Raw genomic sequence first — 22,190 nt, forward strand, 5'->3', positions numbered from 1 at the left:
TATATTATTTTTTTAATAAATGTTTGATTAGTAAAAAAAATGTGTAGATATCATTAAATTTGCGTGGGTTTTTTTAAAAGTTTTAAAATTTTAGTTGGATAAATAATAATTCAAGTGTAGATATAATAAATATTAAAACCGAGTTCTAAATGAAACATCAGGTGCAACTGATTCTTTAAAAAGGGGAAATCATTCATCCCTGGGCACATCACCAATATATAAGTTTATCGAAAGATTAATGCGTAAAAATAAAAATAAAATTGGAGTTATATTATAAATATAATAATATTTTTTATAGATGTTATTTTTTGACGGGTGTTATAAAGTACAAAGCGTTCGTTTTAGCGAAACGCTCGCATCACACCTTTTAATTGCGACGGCGTTTATTTGACGATTGATTAGTTTTGAGCGCTGGCAACACCGACGCGCCTCAGTCGGCAACCCCGAGGAGTCGAGTAGAGCTGTCGGTCGGCTTCGGCCTCGAGTTTCGGGGCATGGCCTAGCGATGGGCAAGTGCGAGGAGGCCCCCGAGGGCGAGGGCTCGCCCTTTTCGTTCGCGGTGCCCCCGGAGGCGCCGGTGTTCGCGCCCACCCCGCAGGAGTTTCGCGACCCGCTGGCCTACATCGCCAAGATCCGCGCCATCGCCGAGCAGTGCGGCATTTGCAAGATCAAGCCTCCGCCGGTGAGCCCCCGTCGAGCGCTGCGCCCCCGCCTCCCTCCGCCGTCCCCCTAGCGTCGCCCGACTTCCGAATTCGATATCGTCATCTTGCACAACTCGACATTCGACGCGTCGAATATTGATCTATCTCCAGCGCCTCTATCCAATTCGGCGCGGGGCAATTCGTCCTAAGCGTCGAAAAAGCGTCGTCATAAAAAGCACATTGCTACAATTTCATCATCCCATATGCCACCTTTCCCCATTAGACTCACTGCAAACGACGCACGAACGCCTCCCGTCGATTTACTACATTTATTTTCGTGTATAGAGGGCTCTTCTATATTTAAACTCGCACGAAAATGCACTCTTCTTTATGTCGTTCGATTATTACACTGCCAGATCCAATTACATACATATACACTACTATAATCCATTATTCAAATCACTATAAGATTATCAACCGAAATAGTACATAACATTTTTCATATTGATCGCCTTTTTTCATTTCCATATTGCATTTATTTCATTTGCTTACATATTATATTCACACAAATATATTGAGCTAATTACTTCTTTCTTACGTTACAATCGAATGGAATAATATTGATTACAAATTAACTGAAAATCAACTCCTTCTTATATGCCAATAAAATGGATCAATACCTAAAGAGAATGTAACAATAGTTAATCCATTCCTAATTCTATTGTAAGGGACAGACATTATGTAATACTAGTCTTAAACTAATTTATTACATTGAATTTTACAATTTTTTGAAATGGATCAATATTTATACTCTCGTCCTACAAGTATTTTAATTGCTTTTGAGTCGTTTAAGTTGTGTAATTAAAAACTGATTAACTCTATCTCATCGCCTTTCTCTTAAATTACTATGGAAAAGCAATACCATTCCTATGCAATATGCTTTACATCTAAAATATAAGACCAAATTCACATAATAATATATTGTAAAAATTTCATTATGTAAAGCTGATTAGGTTTTCTATATGTTCTACAACTATATTAATTATTTTTATTGCTTTTTCTCCCTTATTTTACTGTTGAAAGGGAACATTACAATATAAGGGACCGATAAGTACAATTACATATGTTTTTTTATTATCTTTATTCCTGTTGTTTTCCCATTAATTTATGATTGAAAAAAGTATTGAATGATGTAATTCATATCATTTTGTTCTAAAAAAATCAATAATTTTTTTGCATTCTTTTCATCATAATAAAAGAAATATTATCTACATAGTCATTCCCATTTCAATTTTCATTATGTTTACAAACTTTAATAATCTCACATATTATTTTAGTATGTAACACAGTCGCCACTGCCTTCCTTCTAATATGACAATAAAATAGATAAATATCTGAGAGAATGAAACAGTAAAATGGCGTTTTAATGTGATTCTTTAAATATAAATTATATCTATTCATTGCTATTGAAAAGAGACAAACATTATGTAACATAGTCTGATTAATTGCACATCTTAAAGTAAGCGTTTTACATGATTATATTAGAGGACAATTTAAATGAACAATATGTCTATAAAATAATTGTTCCATAAAACGAATTGCGAGCGAGCACTTTGAACATCTCTCTGCAACGATTCCTTCTTTGAAGAAAAAGTCTTATATAAATGCGCAAACAATTCGTTTTATGGAACAAAGTATTTATTTAAATGCACATCTCTTAAAATAGTTCATCTGCAAGTTTTGAGAAAATGTATTTTAAAAAGAAAAATTAAATTAATTTTTCTGAAACAATGAAATGTATGGTGGGCCAAAAATAACTTCTTTGGTGATAATCTGCAAAAATAAATGATGAAATAACATTTTCAACGAAATATCGCATATAATTGCTTGAATTTACTTTGAATATCAACGCTCGGCTTTTTCATAAAGATTTTCCAGCTTAGGCTATATTCAGAAAAATATTAAACGTGCATTGATAATAACTTTTTTAATGTAATACACACGGAATGTAGTTGTTTAAAGTTCAAGCCCAGTCAGTTTGCGTCCAAGAACCTGGTGATGCAATTTATAGAAGAAAAAATAATATTATTGTTTAGATTGTGACTAGGGATATTTAAAAGAGCGATTTGTAAATAAGCTTAGATTTATTTTTGAGCTGAATAATATTTAACAATATCCGTAGAAAAAACTGAGCGATAGGCGATATGTATTTTGTATGCAATTATGGACAATAACTTCTTGTTGTAACCGCATATCTTTGATTTTGTGCCAAAAATAATCGGTTATTATGCGCCTACTTGGTTACAAAAGTGAGGACTAATGATGCCACTTGACCACAAAGCACACCAAACATTCACTCTTCGGGCGTGGATCACATGAAGACAAGTTTGCTTATTAACATACCCAGGGATGTGGAAATATGCCTCACCAACGCTTCCAGTCTCTTCAAATTTTTTCACTATGCTGCAAATTGTTCGCTCAGAAGGACGATGAAATTTTCCATAATCATTCCATAAATTGCGATACACACTTCGTACAGAATTGTCATTTCTGTAGAACAATTTTAACTCCTTGAGCGGTGCTAAAGTGATCCATTTCGTAAATGTGTTGTTGCAAACTAACATTTGACACTTTGAACATGCGTGATACGATATGATCAATAACTTGAGGATATATATCAATAAGACAGAAATATATAAATGTTTAAATATGAGCTTTTTTTAGTCTAGTGTTTTATCCTTAAAAAGTATTTAATAGTCCATTAGTTATTTCACTTAATTTTATGACTGATTATTTTTATTGTATTATTTACAGATAAAGTATTTCTGAGATATACAATCGATTAAAATTTTCACCCTGATTTTGAATTGAACGATAAGCTCTATCTAATCATTCTCATATTGCTTTTTTCTTGCTCTTTTCTGTCCAAAAGGAACATTATATTCATGAATAATTTACTTCATTTCATTACATAACTCTGATTTTTGTTAATATTTAATTTGAGATGTATTAAACAATGAAAATTTTAATGTTTTTACATATAAGTAAACATTAGTAACGACTGTGATATTAGTAAATTTAAAGTCTTTGTGATACAATTAATCAATAGCTCTGTGTACTGATAAACTTTGTTTTGTATTGTTACTTTTTGTATTACGTGAAAAGCTTTGTTTATTTATTATTATTGTATCGATTCATTTAGTGTTTGTCTTAATATTGTCACAATTTTGCTCTTAGAAAAAATTTACACAGCTAATATGTGTAAGATTTTCCTTTAAAATTATCAATTAATTTTCAAGGTCATTATATTTCCTATGACAAAACATTTTAATGAATATTTTGATTGAAAATTTAAATCTTAGCAGAGATAGATGTTGTATTGCGTCGACTGTGTATGTGTTAAACTTGCTCTATGCCTGCACGTAACGTTACTGCATTATAATATTCACGTATCGATTTACATAAATGTCTGAATATAATCATTATGAATGCCTCCAACTGCATATCCTAATTAGAGTTATTTATTTTAATAGCATGAAACAATTATGTTTTGCGCTGAGCTCCCTTCACTGTACGTTTAGTTGCATTTTACTAATTGCTTTCACACATATGTGCAAATTATTAAATGAAACCAGTTTGTGGTGAACGTCTTGTCTTATAATATCGATAGCTTTAAGTGTAAAATGGCATGATAAAAATGAATACACTATTTTGTTGTCAAATATGAAGTAATTGATTAATTCATATTTAAAGTTCATCTTTGCTTAATAACATTTTATAGAAAATATAATATACATTTAATTAATCGGTTTCAGGAGTGGCAACCGCCTTTCGCAGTCGACGTAGACAAGTTGAGGTTTACACCGAGAATTCAGCGCTTGAATGAGCTTGAGGTTGTAATTTCTCTATAAATTATGTATTATTTAATTATTCATATTAATTAATTTGCTTATAATGACTCGATCAGGCCATCACTCGCGTCAAGTTGAATTTCTTGGATCAGATAGCCAAGTTTTGGGAGTTGCAAGGACAGCATGTGAAGATTCCGACTGTCGAACGGAAGCCCCTCGATCTCTTTTCGTTGCATAAGATCGTCAAAGAAGCAGGTATATATTAAGAAATCTTTGCATATAATTTGTTAATGTATGGTGTAATATGAATTATATTTTTAAGGCGGATTCGAAATATGCTCGGCGGAGAGAAAATGGTCGAAGATCGCCGTTCGTATGGGACACCCTCAAGGGAAAGGAATCGGCTCAATCCTCAAGGGTCATTATGAGAGGATCTTATATCCATTCGATTTGTTCAAGAGAGGGGATAGTGGCGATATTGTAAACATAATTTATTTTCTTATATGTTGCGTCTTTTATAGTTTAATATGTATGTGTATGTATATTTTTTGCTTAGAAACCTGAAAGTAAGTTAGACGCCACTCCTGAGAAGTCCAATAGTGCGGGATGTAAAGGACGCGGTTCTGAAAAAAAGAACGTGCCCCAATCGCCAGTTCACAATGAAAACAAACCGACAACGAGGAGATGGAAAAAGCACAATGTACGTTGTTCAATTTTTCTAGTTGATACATATATATATATATGTATATCTATATTCGACTTTGCCCGGCATTAAGATTTGAGAGAGCCGTTCTCGTTATATTTACACATAGATTTGTAGAGTAAATAAATATAACTACTTAATATCAAAACAATTAATTTTTTGAAATTGAACTTTTAAAAAAAAATAGTTCAACGAAATTTGTCGTTTGTTGGGGAGGGGAAGGGATGACTGTATTTTACTCAGGTTTCTAAAGTTAAACTGATAATTTTTTAATTTTTTATCATTCAACTTAATATATTTATGTATTTTAAAATGTATTGTTATTTATATATTACAGAGTGATCAGGATTTGGAAGCTGAAAATATACAGAATGAAAATTCTGATGGAAACGAAAAGAAGAAGAGGCAATCGGTCGTTAAAAACTTGTCAGAAATCGAAGATAAGAAATGTAAGTTTTTCTATTACTTTTTAGGTGCATTGTTCTTTTAATGATTTTTTCTGCCCTTCATCTTGGAAATTGCTGAATGTACCAGGGCAGAATTTCATTCTGATTCAGTATTTACTGTTTATTTTTCCTCCCATTAGTAATTATTTTGAACAAAGACGCAGAGGCATATTTTGATACACTGAAGTACTTTTTTTTAAATGGGCTCCTCCCACGGTCGCATTAGGCTCGGGAGTTTCGGCCCATCGGCCCATGGACCGGATATTACCCAGTCTAGCTTTCGCGCCTGTACGCTGCACGGACAGGCGTTAGGCTAGGCGTCCTTCCTTGATCGTCCGAGTGACGACTGCGGTCGGGTTAACCTTTGCATTAGCTACTGATGGTCTCCTGCATCACTATCCATTATGGAGGCGGGGGGGCACTGAAGTACTATTATTTTTTACATTTTTGATTTAAGAAGTCCACGAAGCAGAAGTTTGCTACGATTAATATTATCGTATACAGTATATCCCCCCCAAACAACACGGTAAATTAGGGTCGTGCTATTTGGGTGCGTGTAGTTAGGGGACTAGAAAATACTCATACAATTTTTTGCAATACGTATGTACGAATCAGGCATGTGTGGCGAGATATCCTCCCTTTGGTTCGCTAGCTCACACATAAGTAAATGGCATCCAAATAGCACATCCCCAATTTACCGTGTTATTAGGGGGGTCTACTGTAAATGTATATAGTAATACCAACTGTACGAAACTATGCAAAATCAAAACGATAGTGAGAAATGCCCCACAACATGGAATATTTTTCATTTTAATTAATGCTCTCAGACATTCCTAATCCTCTATATTTTATCATCTAAAAAGACTCATCCCCTAAGACCAGACTTTTCTTTGTTAGCGCCTTCAGTATATTTCTATAATACTGTCCATTAAAATATTTTATAAAGATTAAAAGTCTGGCGTTTTCTGCAAGTATACTGATGTCTAGGACGGTTTTTTGGTCATATTAAAAAATTCTAATTTCATTGCTTAGAAATATAGTATTTATAGTAAAATATCCAGAAATAGATAATGAAATGCAAGAAAAAAGTATGTTTTGTATTTGAAAATTTACATACATTAATTTTTTTTTTTGCATAGTAGATGTACATAATAAATTATAAATTGTTAAAAATTTGAAATAAAATACATTATAATTTATTAAAACTAATTTATTGACAACAAAAATACAACTGAATTATATTTTTATATATTTATACATAGCCAAAATTTGAAGGAAATATATTAAAAATATTGAATATGTTTTACACATAATGATAACACATCTTCCAAACACCGAATGAAATTTGTGTCCGATTTTTTAACTTTAAACTACATTTTGAGAAAAAGATGAGGTAACATTGTATGAATGTATTTTTAATCATTTATTATTCAGTATTTCTAATCTCCAACATAATTGAAAGGGTACTTGACGACCATAGAATATTGGTTATTTTAATATTGACCTCAACCAGCTGATTTCTTATCAGGTATTGGCCGAGCCTATCACAAAAAAATGAGAAAACACTTTTTGGAATGGGTTTTCTGAGAAACGGCAGTCTTATCGCTGTCGCTTCGTTTATGAATTTATTCATCGATTTTGTGCGTTATTTATATATTTTGAAAAAAAATATTAAAAAACCAGTGAGCCGAGTCATAAAAGCCGGTATTCGTTTTTTTTTAAATGAACGAAAAACTGGTTAATCGGTTTCAGTTTTAACCTGTGTATCAAATATTATTAGTGATTTCAATGTCGAGTATTGCTATTCTTTATTTGTAGCCGTTCTTCGTGACTCTCCGAGCAAGCGTCGTGCCGCTACTCTGGCAGCTAACGCACCGAGGATCGCCACTTGTCCCGGAATGGCGAGCATGCGTCCTATTCGTACTAAATCGCAGCGCACGGCCTCGCTGCAAGCAAAGCGTCAAGTCAGCATGACCGTGAACGTCGTACCGGCTGCTCCGGACACCGAAAAAAGCATAGTGGATCCGGTAAGTGCACCGATCTCGGTCCGAATCAACATGATCTATAAGAGACAAACAAACATACTTATGCAATGTTAATTCGACATTGTATCCAGCTTGCCAAATACATCTGTCACAATTGCGGCCGAGGCGATGTAGAAGAGCAAATGTTACTGTGTGACGGATGCGACGACTCCTATCACACGTTTTGCTTAATGCCACCCCTCGACAACATCCCCAAAGGCGATTGGAGATGCCCTCGTTGTATAGCTCAAGAGGTAACATACTTTTTCGCTGAATGAAATAATGAGAGGATGTGTGGGGTTTTAAAGCAAAAACGCCTAATGAAAATTATAGAAGCATCGTCGACTGCGGGCGTTTTGCTTGAATAACTTTTTGAAGTTACTTAAAAGCAAGAATTGCGAGAATATCACTGCTCATCATTCTATTATCTATTTGTATGGATAGTTATAATGAAAGCTAAAGATATAGCGTTTTTGCTTTATACTTTTCAAGTGAGAAGATGAAGCGCGATTGTCAATAAAAGCAAAATAGTGTTAGGATGGTTTCGGACATGTGAACGGAATGAATCAGTATCATAAAACAATTGTGCCTCCAAGGTCATATCGAATATCTTTATCAAAGAGAGAAGAGATTGATATACATACTGCTGGTGATGGTGGCGATTTTTCTTTCTAAATATTTGGCATGAGTAGTGTGTAAATATTAACGAGACCTGTGCCAAAATGATGCTTTTTTTTAACCCGCATGAGTAGAAGTGTAGATATGTCAGACTGTTGCGACGTTTGAATGAAAATATTAACGTTTTTGTAGGTGTCGAAGCCGACCGAAGCTTTCGGATTTGAGCAGGCGCAACGGGAGTACACCTTGCAACAGTTTGGAGAGATGGCCGATCAGTTCAAGTCCGAATACTTCAATATGCCGGTACACGTAAGTTTGGATTTTTATTATTGATTATTTTGCAGTGTGCATGTCTGGAAATATATTGAAATAATTTGAAATTATTATATTAATAAGAAAGAAAGAAAAACGATTAAATTCGTCAGGTGAGTTTACTTATTACTTATTATTATGATTATAATAAAAGAGACAATTTATTTATAGAAAACTTTCTGTTAATCTATATTTCTCTAATATACTCTCCGATGATTTTTCAAAATAGTGGAACTAATTGATTACTTCTGTTGGAATGTTTTATAATTAAATAAATATTTTAAATAACATTTTTTTAAGAAAAGGAGAGAATTGGTTTTTAAATTATATGAATGATTATACTAGCTAGATGCTTCTTATTGTAGTTAAGTGTAGTTTGTCATTATTTTTACTGTATTTATAGCATTAATGATTTATTTTTAACTGTTCATCAATTGATTTTTGCACCTTTTGATTTCAATTCGCAATTAGATGGTTCCAACTCAAACAGTCGAAAAGGAGTTCTGGAGAATTGTTTCTTCCATTGACGAGGACGTAACAGTCGAATATGGCGCCGATCTCCATTCGATGGATCACGGATCAGGTCCATTTTATACCATTTTTTGATATAATAAAACAGTACTTTTTTTAATTGTTCTTTAAACGTCAGGTTTTCCGACCAAGTCCAGCCTTCATTTGTATCCTGGCGACCAAGAATATGCCGATTCAAGCTGGAATTTAAATAACCTTCCTATATTGGAAGGAAGTGTGCTTGGTCATATCAATGCTGATATTTCCGGCATGAAGGTATGTAGATTATCCTATTATCTTATTATACTAATATTATAATATATTAAGTTATTCGGAAATGTCGTTTTTTTTTAATCGGTCTGTTTGGATTATTAGTCGCGCTCTGCCCATCGTTGTGTCAACACATGTCTTGTTATTTTTCCGTTTATCAACATTCGGGGCATCCATTTTAACTAAAAAAATAAAAATAAAATCACCCATACGTGATGGCAAAATTTATACTGACTGAAATTTTTTTCCAAAATTGCATGCTATTTGAGTTTTAAAAAAAATATCTGTCACTTCTGCAATAAAAAATATTTGTGATGTATTGGGGGATGTATTAGATCTTCACAAGTGCCAGAGATTTCGATATTAAAAACAGTCCTGGACATGGAAGACCTGCAAAATTGGATAAAGACGTATTGACTACAGAAATTGAAAACAATCCGACTCCAAACTATTCATCAGCTGGCAGAGAAGCTCGGATTCTCCGAATCCACCATTCATGATCATATGAAAAAATCGGGAAGAATTGGAGGCAAGGCGTATGGATGGACGAGAACAAAGCATCATGTGTGTGCGCTTGGCGAGAATTCCTAGATCTTGAAGAAAAAACACCATTTGTATATCATCTGGTGACCAGATACGAAAATGGATGCTATGTGACGATCATAGACGTAAAAAACAATGGTTATCAAAGAAGCAGGTAGCAATACCAACGGTGAAGCCCAGACTTGCTCCAAAAAAATATTTTTGTGTATTTGGTGGGATAGTGTAGGAATCATACACTATGAAATTTTTCGACCCGGTCATACGATTACAGGAATGATGTATTGTGAGCAGTTAGACTATCGAAATATCTAATTAATATGAAAAAGGCCATCAATTATCAATAGAACTCAAGTGACGATGGATAAGGACTTAGGTTGGAAAGTAATACCTTATATCTCATACTCTCCTGGTATTGCTCCTTCCGATTATCATCTTTTCCTGTCTATGCAACATTGAATGAAAAAAATAATAATGTAAGTGAAGGTACCAAAAAGTTAAAAAAAAGTTGAAAGAGAGGTGGCTTAAAGTTTTATCTAACGAGGGCAATTATTTTTTGGAATAATTTATCAAGAATAATAAAAAGAAAGTATTTTATTGCTTCATTTTCAAAACGATATTAATTTCAGAATAATCTAATATATAAAATATTTATTGATAAATTGTTTTAGGTGCCTTGGATGTACGTTGGAATGTGCTTCGCGACATTCTGCTGGCATAACGAAGACCATTGGAGCTACTCTATTAATTACATGCATTGGGGTGAACCGAAAACATGGTACGGTGTACCCGGATCGAAAGCCGAACTCTTTGAAACGACAATGCGTTCAGCGGCTCCGGAACTGTTTCAATGGCAACCAGATCTCCTCCATCAGCTTGTGACTATCATGAATCCTAACATATTGATGCAAGCTGGTGTGCCAGTTTACAGGTGCTTAAATTTTTGTATGTTTTTAATACGCATAGTTACAGTTGATAACAATTTTGATTTAATTTTAGAACTGATCAAAACGCCGGTGAATTTGTAATAACTTTTCCGCGAGCATATCACGCTGGATTCAATCAAGGTTATAATTTTGCTGAAGCTGTCAACTTTACACCTGCCGATTGGGTAAATATTTGAGTATTAAAGGAATATATTTTTGACTGTGTACTAATTGCTTTATTTTTATTTAGCTTAAAATCGGTAGAGAGTGCATCACTCATTATTCCAACTTGCGTCGTTTCTGCGTATTCTCTCATGACGAACTGGTGTGCAAAATGGCACTGGAAGCAGAGTCGCTAGAAGCCTCAGTCGCGTTAGCGACGTATCAAGATATGCGTAACATGCTAAATGACGAGCGTAAACTTAGAAAAAGTCTACTCGAATGGGTCTGTATAATATATTAATATGTTAAAAAAATCACAAACGAACTTATTGATATTTTAACATTGCAATTTCAATATCTATAGGGCGTGACAAAGGCAGAGCGTGACGCTTTTGAGTTGCTCATTGACGACGAAAGACAATGCTCATTCTGCAAAACGACTTGTTTCTTATCAGCCGTAGCTTGTTCGTGCTCGTCGAACATCGTCTGCCTAAGACATTACGCATCGTTGTGTGAATGTCCCCCTGCAAAACACAAACTAAGGTTTGCCTTTGTCGCCACTCTATTGTATGTAAATTTTCATATATGCGAATGTATCTTTTATATTTATTTTTAGGTATCGTTACACCTTGGATGAGCTGCCGATGATGCTCGAAAAATTAAAACGCCGATCGGAAACGTTTCGAGAATGGGCCGACGCTGTTTCGAAAGCACTTGATCCGGAAACGCCCAAGAGTTGCGACCTCGAAGGTCTGCGAGCACACCTGAAACGGGCACAAGAGTTAAAGGTAGCGATCAACCCACCGTCCTTAATCTGATTATAATAATCATGATCAATTTTCTCAAGTAAATGGTACACGTTTTAGATGCAAAAGTCAGATTTAATGCGTGCCCTTGAAATCGCCATCGAAGACGCAGAAAAGTGCGCGTCTGTCATTCACCAGTTGGATTTGAACAAAATGAGAACGAGGACTCGTCACAGCGCCGATTTGAAATATCGCCTCACCATCGAGGAGCTGACTCTGTTTTGTGAGGAGATCGACGGACTTGCTTGTGTGTTACCCGAAGGTATTATTATTGGTTAACATGTTCATTGTGAACAAATTATTTGGTGATTCATGAAGGGCTGACGAATTTTGCAAATTTGAAATACATAAAAAAGCTACAAAAATTATAAAGAATTGCCGTTGGCCGCTAAGGCAGATTAGAAACAGCCGTTTTGAGGATAAACTCAAATTCGTGGGTTATCTCTTCTCAAGGTGGCAGATATTTAAATCTTTCCGATTTATCTGATATTTTTGATTTAGTCCGAACGTTTCTCAAGGAATTTTAGTTTAAAAAAAATATTTTCTTGTCATAAAAGTCTTCACAAAGTAATCTAAAAATAAAATCGAACTGAACATGTCTCCCGTGTTTTAACGCGTGGCTATAATATATGTATGGACACGGGAGCCGTGTTCGATGCACCTAATGTGTTAAGAAAAGAAGGGCTTGAGAATGATTGCGAAGAATCTTGGTTTTTACTGGTTATTTAATGAATGGACAATAATAACAGTAATTAATGGAATTGATTCATTTTTAGGTTCTGCTGTAAAAGAAATCTTACGTCAGACTATTGATTTGGAGAAGAGTGCCGAAAAGTTATTGGCTACGGAACCAGGTTCTACAGGATCACAACTAAGAATCAAAGAACTGGAAGCTTGCGCTGATAAAGGATCAGCACTTTGTATCCAGCTTCCTTGTTTGCCGAACATAATAAATAGATTACAGCAGGTTTGATTGTTTCTTTTGATTTTAATATACACATTTTTGCATAGCATTCATTATCGTTACTTATGTAGGAAAAATTTTTGGAAGAAGTCAAGTTACACCGTGAAGATTATGATTCGTTGAGTTTGGAAAAAATCACTAAGTTGCTCGAAAACGGTATGAAAATACAACCGTCCTATCGAGTTGAAATTCAACTTGCTTATCTCAATACTCTAAAAACTGAAGTAAGTTTTTTTAATTATTTTATTATTTTAGTGCATATGTGTAAATATATAAACTGATGAAATTTATTATTAATAGGTTGAAAAATGGGAGGAAAAAACCAAAAATATTCTTTCTCCGAATGCCGAGCATCAGTCTCTCGAGGAAACCGAGGCTCTGTTAGAAGAAGGCGAGAGTATCGAAGCTTACTTACCCAGTAAGCAGCAGTTGATCAATGCCATAAATCAAGGTAAAGATTGGCTCGATAAGGTGGAAGAGATGCGTAGGAACGAATCGTATCCATACTATCACACGTTGGACGCACTAATCAAAAAGGGCTCCACCATACCCATCAATTTGATCGAGAAAGAGGCGCTGTCGAAAGACTTGAACAAAGCTATGGAGTGGAAAGATGTGACAGCAAAGATGTTCTTGAACAGTAATTGGATGTTGGGTCTCTTAGAGGCGCTCAGCCCCCGCACCGACATACTGACGGGAACGCGGAAAAACGCTAGCAACGCGCAAGGAAGACATAGCACCGGTTATATGTATTCCGTGATAAATACACCGATGGCGAACTTCATCCATGGCAATCCGAGCGCCGAGATGGATAATTTTATGAAAATATTCTCCGAAGATCGGTGCCCCACTCTGATAGTGGCAGCTATCAAAGCAGCCGAAGAAACAGAGCTCTCCAATATGAGAGAGTTAAGGTAAGTTTTTAAGGATTAGCTATTAAATAGCTATATAAAGCAGTCTCGTTAATCCTTTTGTAATTATACAGAGCACGAAATCTTCGTAAAGACGTACGAGTACAACAACCAGGCGTCACTTATTGTTACTGTCAAAAGCGGCAGTATGGTCTAATGACTCAATGCCAATTATGCAAAGACTGGTTCCACGGTGAGAATTACAATAGATTATGCTCTCTATGTATTTTACAAATATACATTTGTAACTAATTGTACTTATTATTATTTTCAGCCATTTGTATCCAGAACAAAAACTCGCTTATCATTCCGCCAACGTCACCACCTCCATTGCCACCGTTCCTAGAACCGAAGGACAAATTTGTGTTTGAACCAGGCACCGTCGATTTGTCTGAGAACCAGAATCCGGGCTCAAGCAGATATATTTGCCACAACTGCTTGCGCACAAAACGGCCCAAGCTAAACAATATACTCGGAGTGTTGATGTCTCTGCAGAAATTGCCGGTACGCCTTTGCGAAGGAGAGGCGCTGCAGTGCCTTACCGAACGTGCCATGGCATGGCAAGATAAAGCGAGAGTATTGATGCTGAATAAAGAAGCGGCTCGAGCTTATGCCACTGTTAATTCGGCTCCTACTACTGAAAACGTCGAGACACAAATAAATATCAAGGAGAAGCCAGAGAAAACACCCGAATCAAAGAAGGGCTCTAAAAATTCGCTGCTTAACTCGAGCGGAGAAGGAACCACCCCATCGACTGATCAACCTCCGAATAGGTATATTCCTAACTGATTATCATAAATCACCAAATCCTCAACATCCATATTCAACACCACATTCAAAGGCAACGATGTTACGCATGCTTGCCAAAGTAGTCATTTATAAATTTCTCATCCGTAGATCAATACCAACCATATTTAACAGTGCATCATATGGTTTATTTATCTTTGTAGTTCAGAGACTAGCATTTTCTGCAGTGTATTTGATAGCATCGGTGAAAACATACATCCTCGTCTTACATTTCAATTTGTGCATTTCAATATTATGAAATTAATTTTAACCTTATTTGGTGTGTATTAGAAACAGTTCGGCATCTGAGCATGCTTATTCAGCATCACCCCAAACGCAACCGAGGAACGCATCTCCTATTGCAAACCGAGTAAAATTACCGCAGAACATATTGAACAGATTCACCGATTTAATGATAGAAGGCGATTTACTAGAGGTATAGTTTTTTGGATTTTTAAATGAGATTCTCTCTAACATTCTTTCTTTAAATTAGATAACAGTCGATGAAATCCCCAAAATATGGAACGTTATTAAAGCCACTCGAGACAATCGCGAATTGTTTGGTGTTTGGAACGAACGAAGGGGCAGAGTGCCCGTGACTGGCACAAGCTACTGTGCAACTTCGGTGCCTATTTCAATGAAGAGGAGTACTTCTTCGGTTACAACTCTACATAGACGAAATCACCTGAAACGACCTCGACGAACAAAAGACGGTAAATAGCCTGTGCTTACGATGTATTCATATTAACACATTACGGTCTGCTATTTTCGCATAATTTAAGTGTACTTATATATTTTTATATTTTGACAAAAAGTGAAATTTTTTCACGTTATTAAAACAATAATAAATTAATATATTACCATCTCTTGATAAAAGTTTAAATCTTGATTGCGTTTGCATGAAATTTTATAAGTTTAAGTTATATTATTTTTAACAGACCGAGAATTTCCGCTTATATACGAATGCGTAATGTGTTGATGTATGTTTTATATATATTATATAATTCAGGTAAAGCTGTGCCTATCAAGAAAGCGAGAAAATCACCGACGCCGACAGCTGGCGGAGTTGCTCGAAGGGGTGGTTCGAATGTTACTCCATCGGGTACCAATTATTTGAATCGCAAACAAAATTTACAGGTGTATATATAAAACGTATAATGAACCTATTTATGTGTTCAATATTTTATTAATACTAATCCATTTCAGAATATATCTAGTGGAAGTGGATTGATGATGAAGAAGCATTATCTAGCTAAACAGGAGCGTCGAAGACGCACTCTAGCAGGAAAAGCTCCGGAAAAACCAGCAGGAAGAGGTCGTCGCGGTATGTATATCTTTAAGTAATGTTTTATATATTATAAATGGATCGCAGTTATTGAGAGGTTTATATTTTCAGGCTTTCATAAATCTCGCAAAGATAATAACGAAGGAGACGACGAGAAAGCTGCTGGTCGTCATACGTCAACTACAGATGATACAAGCTCTGGAAATCAAAGTTCAAATGATGACGATGAAGATTGCGCCGCTCATACATGCTTACGTCCAATAGGTGTGTATTCTATATTATCAGAGAGTATGATCCCAATTTGTATAATATGCTTGTAACTGAGATAAAAAAAATTATAAAATAATTGAGTTGTATTTAATTATATAGTGCCATTACCACTGCGCATCATCTAGATCAGCGGTGGCCAACCCAAATGATCTTGCTTTGGAAATGCATCGTAACTCCACGGGCCACATATAAAATTATATATCCCCATATTATATTTAGATACACTATAGACATTTTTTTGGAGTGAAAAATTGAAACATGAGTTATTATTATTGTGTTTACTATTATTCTTACATGTAAACATAGATAATATATATTCGCCGTCATATATTCGCAAGAATATTATTTTAAAATCAAAGTTAATTTTTTCTCATAATATCGACAGTTAAGTTTAGAATATATGGATGCACAAATAATACATTGGTTTTCACTACTTTAGCTATTATAAAATAAATATATTTTGTAAAAGTGTGATGAATCTCGCGGGCCGGAAAAATGTTGAAATTTTTTTTTTACAAAATGGCGGCCAATGTAAAAATTAAAAGTGTCATAACTTTGCAAAATGAAGTCTTACTGAAAAATGTCGAATGCAAAAAGTGTTCAGAAGCTTAATTTGCATTTAAAAAAAATATTTTATTTTTTTTTATTTTAAAAAACGAGTCTTATGGTAATTTGACTGGGCACCCGTATGAGCTTTTATGCAACTTGGCATATATTTAACGCTAGTATTTAGTTCCTTTTAAAGATATAAACTTGAATTTTTGATACAAAATAGAGCTTTCGAATATACTTATGATACCGTTTAAAAAAATAAAAAAAAGTTTTTTTTTTCCAAAACCCGTCGATAGACCCACCATACATACGCTTATAAGACTTGCAATATAGTTAAGGTTGTTTATACATATTTAAAGTTACATTTTGGGGACAGTATAGAATTCTTAAGCATCCTGTATATGTTCACTAGCAAAATCCAATGTGTCAATTTTTTGCAAAATGGCGACAAGTATAAAAACTTAAACACTCGTAACTCAGTAGGTTTAAATTTTAACGAAAAGATCGCTATATATGAAACGTTTAAAAGCCTAAACTTCTTCTAAATAAAATATAAAAAAATAGTTTTTTGCTTCAAAACAAGCGATCTATCAGTTCGATCGGATCTCCATACGAGCCATTTCAGACTTTCAGAAGAGTTAACGCTCTTAACTGCTTAGTTTTAAAGATTAAAAATTAAATTTTTAGTACGTATAAAACTACCGAGCACCTCCTGTACGTTCTGTATGAAAAAAAAATATAATTTTTTTTTACAAAATAGCGGCCAATGTAAAAATTAAAAGTGTCATAACTTTGCAAAATGAAATCCTACTGAAAAATGTCGTATGCAAAAAGTGTTCAGAAGCTTAATTTGCATTTAAAAAAAAATTAAAACTATTTTTTTTATTTTTTTATTTATATTTCGATCTTGCCGTTTTTTGTTGAGTAAATAAATTTTATTTTAATGTATTTTTATAGGCAAAGAAGTCGATTGGGTGCAGTGCGATGGTAAATGCGAAAAATGGTTCCATCTTCATTGCGTCGGGCTTTCCAAATTATCCATCAAAGCAGACGAAGATTACTATTGCGTGGCTTGCACTAGTCCCTCGGAACCTCGCTCGAAACGATCTCGCGAATATTCGCATCTAAGTTTGGCGGAAGACCAGAACAAGGATTCAATCAAGGACAACAAGGAAGACGATGAGCCACTCTCCAATATCAAATCGGACTCAGGCAAGTTTTCAAACGGCGTCGAAGATGACTCGTCTCAGGCCAGTTTGCTGTCAGAGAAAGCTATGTCGATAAGGAACGACGACATGGACATGACCGACAGCAAACTGCACGATTTGTCGTCTCAGATTGACGATTTGAAAGACGAAAAGTGAATCAGAGTGTACCATAAATTGTTTCATTTGTAAGCTTTAAAATGTTGTAAAATTTAGATTGAATTAACATCTTTCACTAATTGACAGTAACAAGTTGTTACAGAGTCGATTTGTGTAATTATCTTTATATATGTATAGATATCATAATTTTTCTCAATTTTTTTTATGTATGATTCGAATTAAATAATTATAAATATATATTATATAAATATGTATACATTAGTTAAATTAATGTGTTAATTGAGAGCTATGTGGGTTTAGTTCTAGATATAAGAATATATGAAATATATTTTGCTCTTCTCATTGATCCAAATCTCTACTTGTATCATAGCGCTTTTAATGAAAATAACTTGACGGGATTTCTATTAGATGTATATTCTAGATGAAAATATATTAGGATAAAATATACCTACGTCTCATGTGTTGAATCATTATAAGTCAAAAATATCGTTAATTGATTAGTCGTAAGTCAATTGGCTATTGATGTGTATATACACATTCATATATATTAATGTATATATGTGTGTGCGAAAGATGCATGCGTGTATGTTTGTATATATTGAAGATACATTACTAGGTACAGTGCTATTTTTATATTATATCAGATTTAAGTATTATTATGTTATAAACTAATGTGTAATATAGAGTGATGATGATTTTTCTTTTCAAGTATGTTAATTTATGCATTTCTACATTTACATTGCTGTTCATAAACAATTGTCAAAATCACTCTTTCATTTTATTGTGCTTATCTCGACGATCTTTGCACTTTTGATTCTAAAATCACCACAAGTTCAAAGAAAGGAACAAATAAAAATAATACAGTTTTCGTTAGAGTGCTTAGAGCTTAAATTTATTAAACAATACAAAATTTGACAATAACTTGAAAATGTATGCTTTTGATGCGTTCCTTATACATAGAGATACTTATGTAATGTTAATAAGAGATGTGAAGATTATGAGATAACACATTAATTTTGACTGATTCATTCATCATCATCATCCTCATATTTAGCATTGTGCTGATTTTGTATTTGTGCATCAAGCTTTGAAATTCAGCAAAATAAAATAGACAAACATGCGTTATGCACATCATACAAGTTGTAATGGAAGTATTTTCTACAATTTTTTGTGTCTGGTAGATCCCGGTTTTAATAAATATATATATATGTTTATGTATATTTATATGCATATATCGATTTTTAAACCATCTACTTTACATATTCAAAACTGGTATCTATCAAATGTGATTTATTTTTTCATTTTAGGTTTTTAGATCATGGGCTTCTTAATTTAGCTTTGAGACTATTTTTAATGTTAATGCACCTAAACGGAAGAGTACCAGCGTTTAACTTTATATAAATATTTAAATATAATTATCTTTATTCTTGTATGTCTTTTTAAAAGTTTTTAGTTGATTGTTTGACTGAATTCGCATACTTTAATTCATATACTTGAGTGAACTATGTGATTTATTTTAAAATGAATAAAATACGTTGTGAACTACAAAATTGATTTTTTAATACAAATCTCAATTACCTGCCTTTTTAAAATATAAATTTATTATAGCGTTTTTGTGTAAAATTTAATTATTACTAATAAAATCTTGACAACAAATAAGTGTGAGATTAGTTTAAGCGTCAGTTTCAAATTGATACTCCTTAAAAGTTGGACATTATCACTCAGTCTATAAATATCTAAGATTCGGTAGTGTTTTATAAGATTTAGATTTCTTTATTGTATCGTATTTTTTTGTAACTTAATTGTCGTGGAGATTGATAATATGCACTATTCGGTAGCTATTTGATATTTTTGTAATTGCATTTTCAGGGTAATTAGTGAAGTTGAGAGTATGATAAACAAATCGCAATTGTAGCACTTTTGTGTTAGTAATAAATGTGTATGTAAAATATAAATATTGTTTTAAATATAAAATAATAATTATTGAATGATTTTTATTTCCAATAATTCGATCAAAAGATGACTAATTTCATCTTAACATTAATAATGTGGGAAAGTTCTGTGTACTGCATATATTATATCATATACTTCATCATTAGACTGTTGATCTTTTTTTGTTAGATACATTCATCTTCCAAGACAATTTATTTGACTTATTTATTGTCGTGGCAAAACCTAGATTAATTTGAAATTTAATGAATGAAATTCTTTAAATAAATATCTCGCCATGTAAAGCGTCAGTTAAGATTGCTGTCTCCACCACCATCACCATCAACCACATTTATGTATACAGTTTATGTGAATTTAAATTTCTTATCAGCATAACAAGGCTATCAACTTTGAGCGTTAGTTTGTGCTGTAATAATCCACTTGAATTCATTGAAGGTTAGATTTTTCTTCGTCTGAGTAAAATGAACATGTTCCAACTGGCATCGTTTCTTGAATAAATAAATTTATTTCATCGACTCGTAAGTATTGCTTGTTTTTTAATATCTTTCATTGTAGGTTTTCATTATCAAAAACAAGAATAAATATTATATGAGTTTGGGTAGCCAGTAATTGAATCTATAGTATATGTTCCGTTACTGGCTACCCAGTATAGATTCTATACTGGTTAGCCAGTACTGCGAAGACATTGCCAATAGTTATTTATATATACATCTTTAATAAATTATATGTCTTTAAAAATAGCCAGAAATTATTTTAAAATATATATGTTTTATTAAAAGTAAAACATCAGACCAACATTTGAAGTCGAGCGAACGTAAATTTTATGAGTTTGTAGAATTTGAAATATTTAAATTTGTAATGAGACACTATTTTATTTTTTAATTTAGAAGTAAAATATCTCGGATATGTTCGTTAGCCTTTCTAATCCGCCATTTTGTTTGAAAATTGTAACTATAAAAAAATCTTAGAGGAAAAAGTTAAAAGATCAAAAATGTTCTATAATAGAAATTCAAAAAAAAAATATTTTTCAATATTTTTTGTTTTATTAATAATGGAATATAACGGTTTCTAAGGACATGGTAAGTGCCGTAGTTTTAATCATATCGTCATAATTTTTTTTTTTAAATATTTAAACCTTGTGAATATCTCCGCTAAGTTCGTTAGCCAGCTTGATTCACCGTTTTGTTTCAAAATTTCGGTTATTGTAGTAAAATAAATAACATAATTTCGTTAGAAAAAATCTTAGATAAAAAAGTAAAGGTTAAAAATGTTTTATAGCATATTTATTAGCAAAAAAAATAAATATATATACACTTATTATTCGTAATATCTCACTTATTATTCGTAATATTGTTGTATAACGTCCTAATATGAACGCTCGATAACCGAGCGTTTCCACTGCGAGTGTGTTGGCACGATTTTATTGCTTTTGACGTGGATTCTAAACGGGGGACTCATTGAAGTTGGCCAGAAAATTGCATGTCATTATTTATACTATGAATTATGATATACTATGAATCTTAATGAAATGGAAATATGAAAAAAACGACCACTGGCTGGCGAACTTTTGCCCCTCCCCCTGAAAAAATAGACAATCTTTGATAATTATAGTATAATATGTATAAATAAGATGTTAACGATTAACAGTAAGGCTAGCTCTGTTTGCTTACAAAATATGTCGAAGCGTTTTAAACGATTCGTTTCATCTGCTTCTGTTAACACTCAAGTTTTGGAAATGCGTAAATAAAACTCATTATTGTTATTATTCTAGAGGTAAACTAATAGATTACTCTACTCAATACAATATCAGCATAGAGACAGTCACATGAAGAATGAGCATTATAGTATATATTATCTAGGTTTGAGATCGATACCTAATATTTAGAGCAGTGGGACATGAATGCCTGAATCGGGCGGAAGACAATTTTACGCATTGGTGGACATTATTGCTTGGAAGACATTAACCTTGCTGTATGACAGTTTCCTGCCCGATGTTTGCTTCGATTCTGCAAATGATATGTATTGTACAAGTCTCAATATCCTGGGAATCTCATTTCTGAGATTACCAAATGAATCCTGTGATATTTCAAAATATCATATACATACATATATTTGCTATCATCTTGTGTGGTCAATGATTAAAATTAAATCCATACTTATATGGCGGGTAATTATCGTGTCAAGTTTACTTGAGTGAATTATGATCATTGGGTAATAGTCCTATCCATTAATCGAGAGCCTAATTGCGAATTTGGTCGTGTGGGCTCGTAATTGATCTCTTGGTTAGTTGTGCAATCTAGGAAATCGATATGGCCTTGAAAATTGCGGGGGAATGTGG

General features: G+C 33.5%; 1 protein-coding gene across 5 annotated transcripts; it reads left to right on the forward strand.

The window, feature by feature from the left end:
* The first annotated feature begins 432 nt into the window (after window positions 1-432).
* LOC148232958 (lysine-specific demethylase 5B-like) lies at window positions 433-19,452 on the forward strand. 5 transcript variants are annotated; one of them, XM_088190804.1, is made up of 28 exons: window positions 433-682; window positions 4,457-4,534; window positions 4,609-4,747; window positions 4,815-4,972; window positions 5,049-5,192; window positions 5,533-5,644; window positions 7,460-7,668; window positions 7,758-7,919; window positions 8,476-8,592; window positions 9,067-9,178; window positions 9,245-9,381; window positions 10,587-10,846; window positions 10,915-11,026; window positions 11,092-11,286; window positions 11,368-11,546; window positions 11,620-11,791; window positions 11,870-12,071; window positions 12,586-12,776; window positions 12,845-12,997; window positions 13,074-13,687; window positions 13,759-13,877; window positions 13,959-14,457; window positions 14,762-14,906; window positions 14,964-15,183; window positions 15,480-15,607; window positions 15,677-15,794; window positions 15,867-16,019; window positions 17,535-19,452. In XM_088190804.1, the coding sequence occupies exons 1-28, from the start codon at window positions 506-508 to the stop codon at window positions 17,939-17,941; spliced, it is 5,412 nt and encodes a 1,803-aa protein (XP_088046930.1). In that variant the 5' UTR covers window positions 433-505; the 3' UTR covers window positions 17,942-19,452. The 5 variants fall into 5 exon arrangements, with proteins under 5 accessions (XP_088046930.1, XP_088046933.1, XP_088046931.1 ...); XM_088190807.1 differs by having other exon boundaries at window positions 14,768-14,906; XM_088190805.1 differs by having other exon boundaries at window positions 8,476-8,586.
* The last annotated feature ends 2,738 nt before the right edge of the window (window positions 19,453-22,190 follow it).

Source organism: Plectrocnemia conspersa, unplaced genomic scaffold, assembly GCF_051122295.1.
Source record: "Plectrocnemia conspersa isolate PC_06_02 unplaced genomic scaffold, ASM5112229v1 ptg000008l, whole genome shotgun sequence".
Taxonomy (NCBI): Eukaryota; Metazoa; Arthropoda; class Insecta; order Trichoptera; family Polycentropodidae; genus Plectrocnemia; species Plectrocnemia conspersa.

Coding starts and splice junctions, on each gene's coding strand:
- LOC148232958 (XM_088190804.1), top strand. CDS start 506: ATGGGCAAGTGCGAGGAGGCCCCCGAGGGCGAGGGCTCGCCCTTTTCG. Junction 5,645..7,459: donor AGAAATCGAAGATAAGAAAT/GTAAGTTTTTCT, acceptor CTTTATTTGTAG/CCGTTCTTCGTGACTCTCCG. Junction 10,847..10,914: donor GCTGGTGTGCCAGTTTACAG/GTGCTTAAATTT, acceptor ATTTAATTTTAG/AACTGATCAAAACGCCGGTG.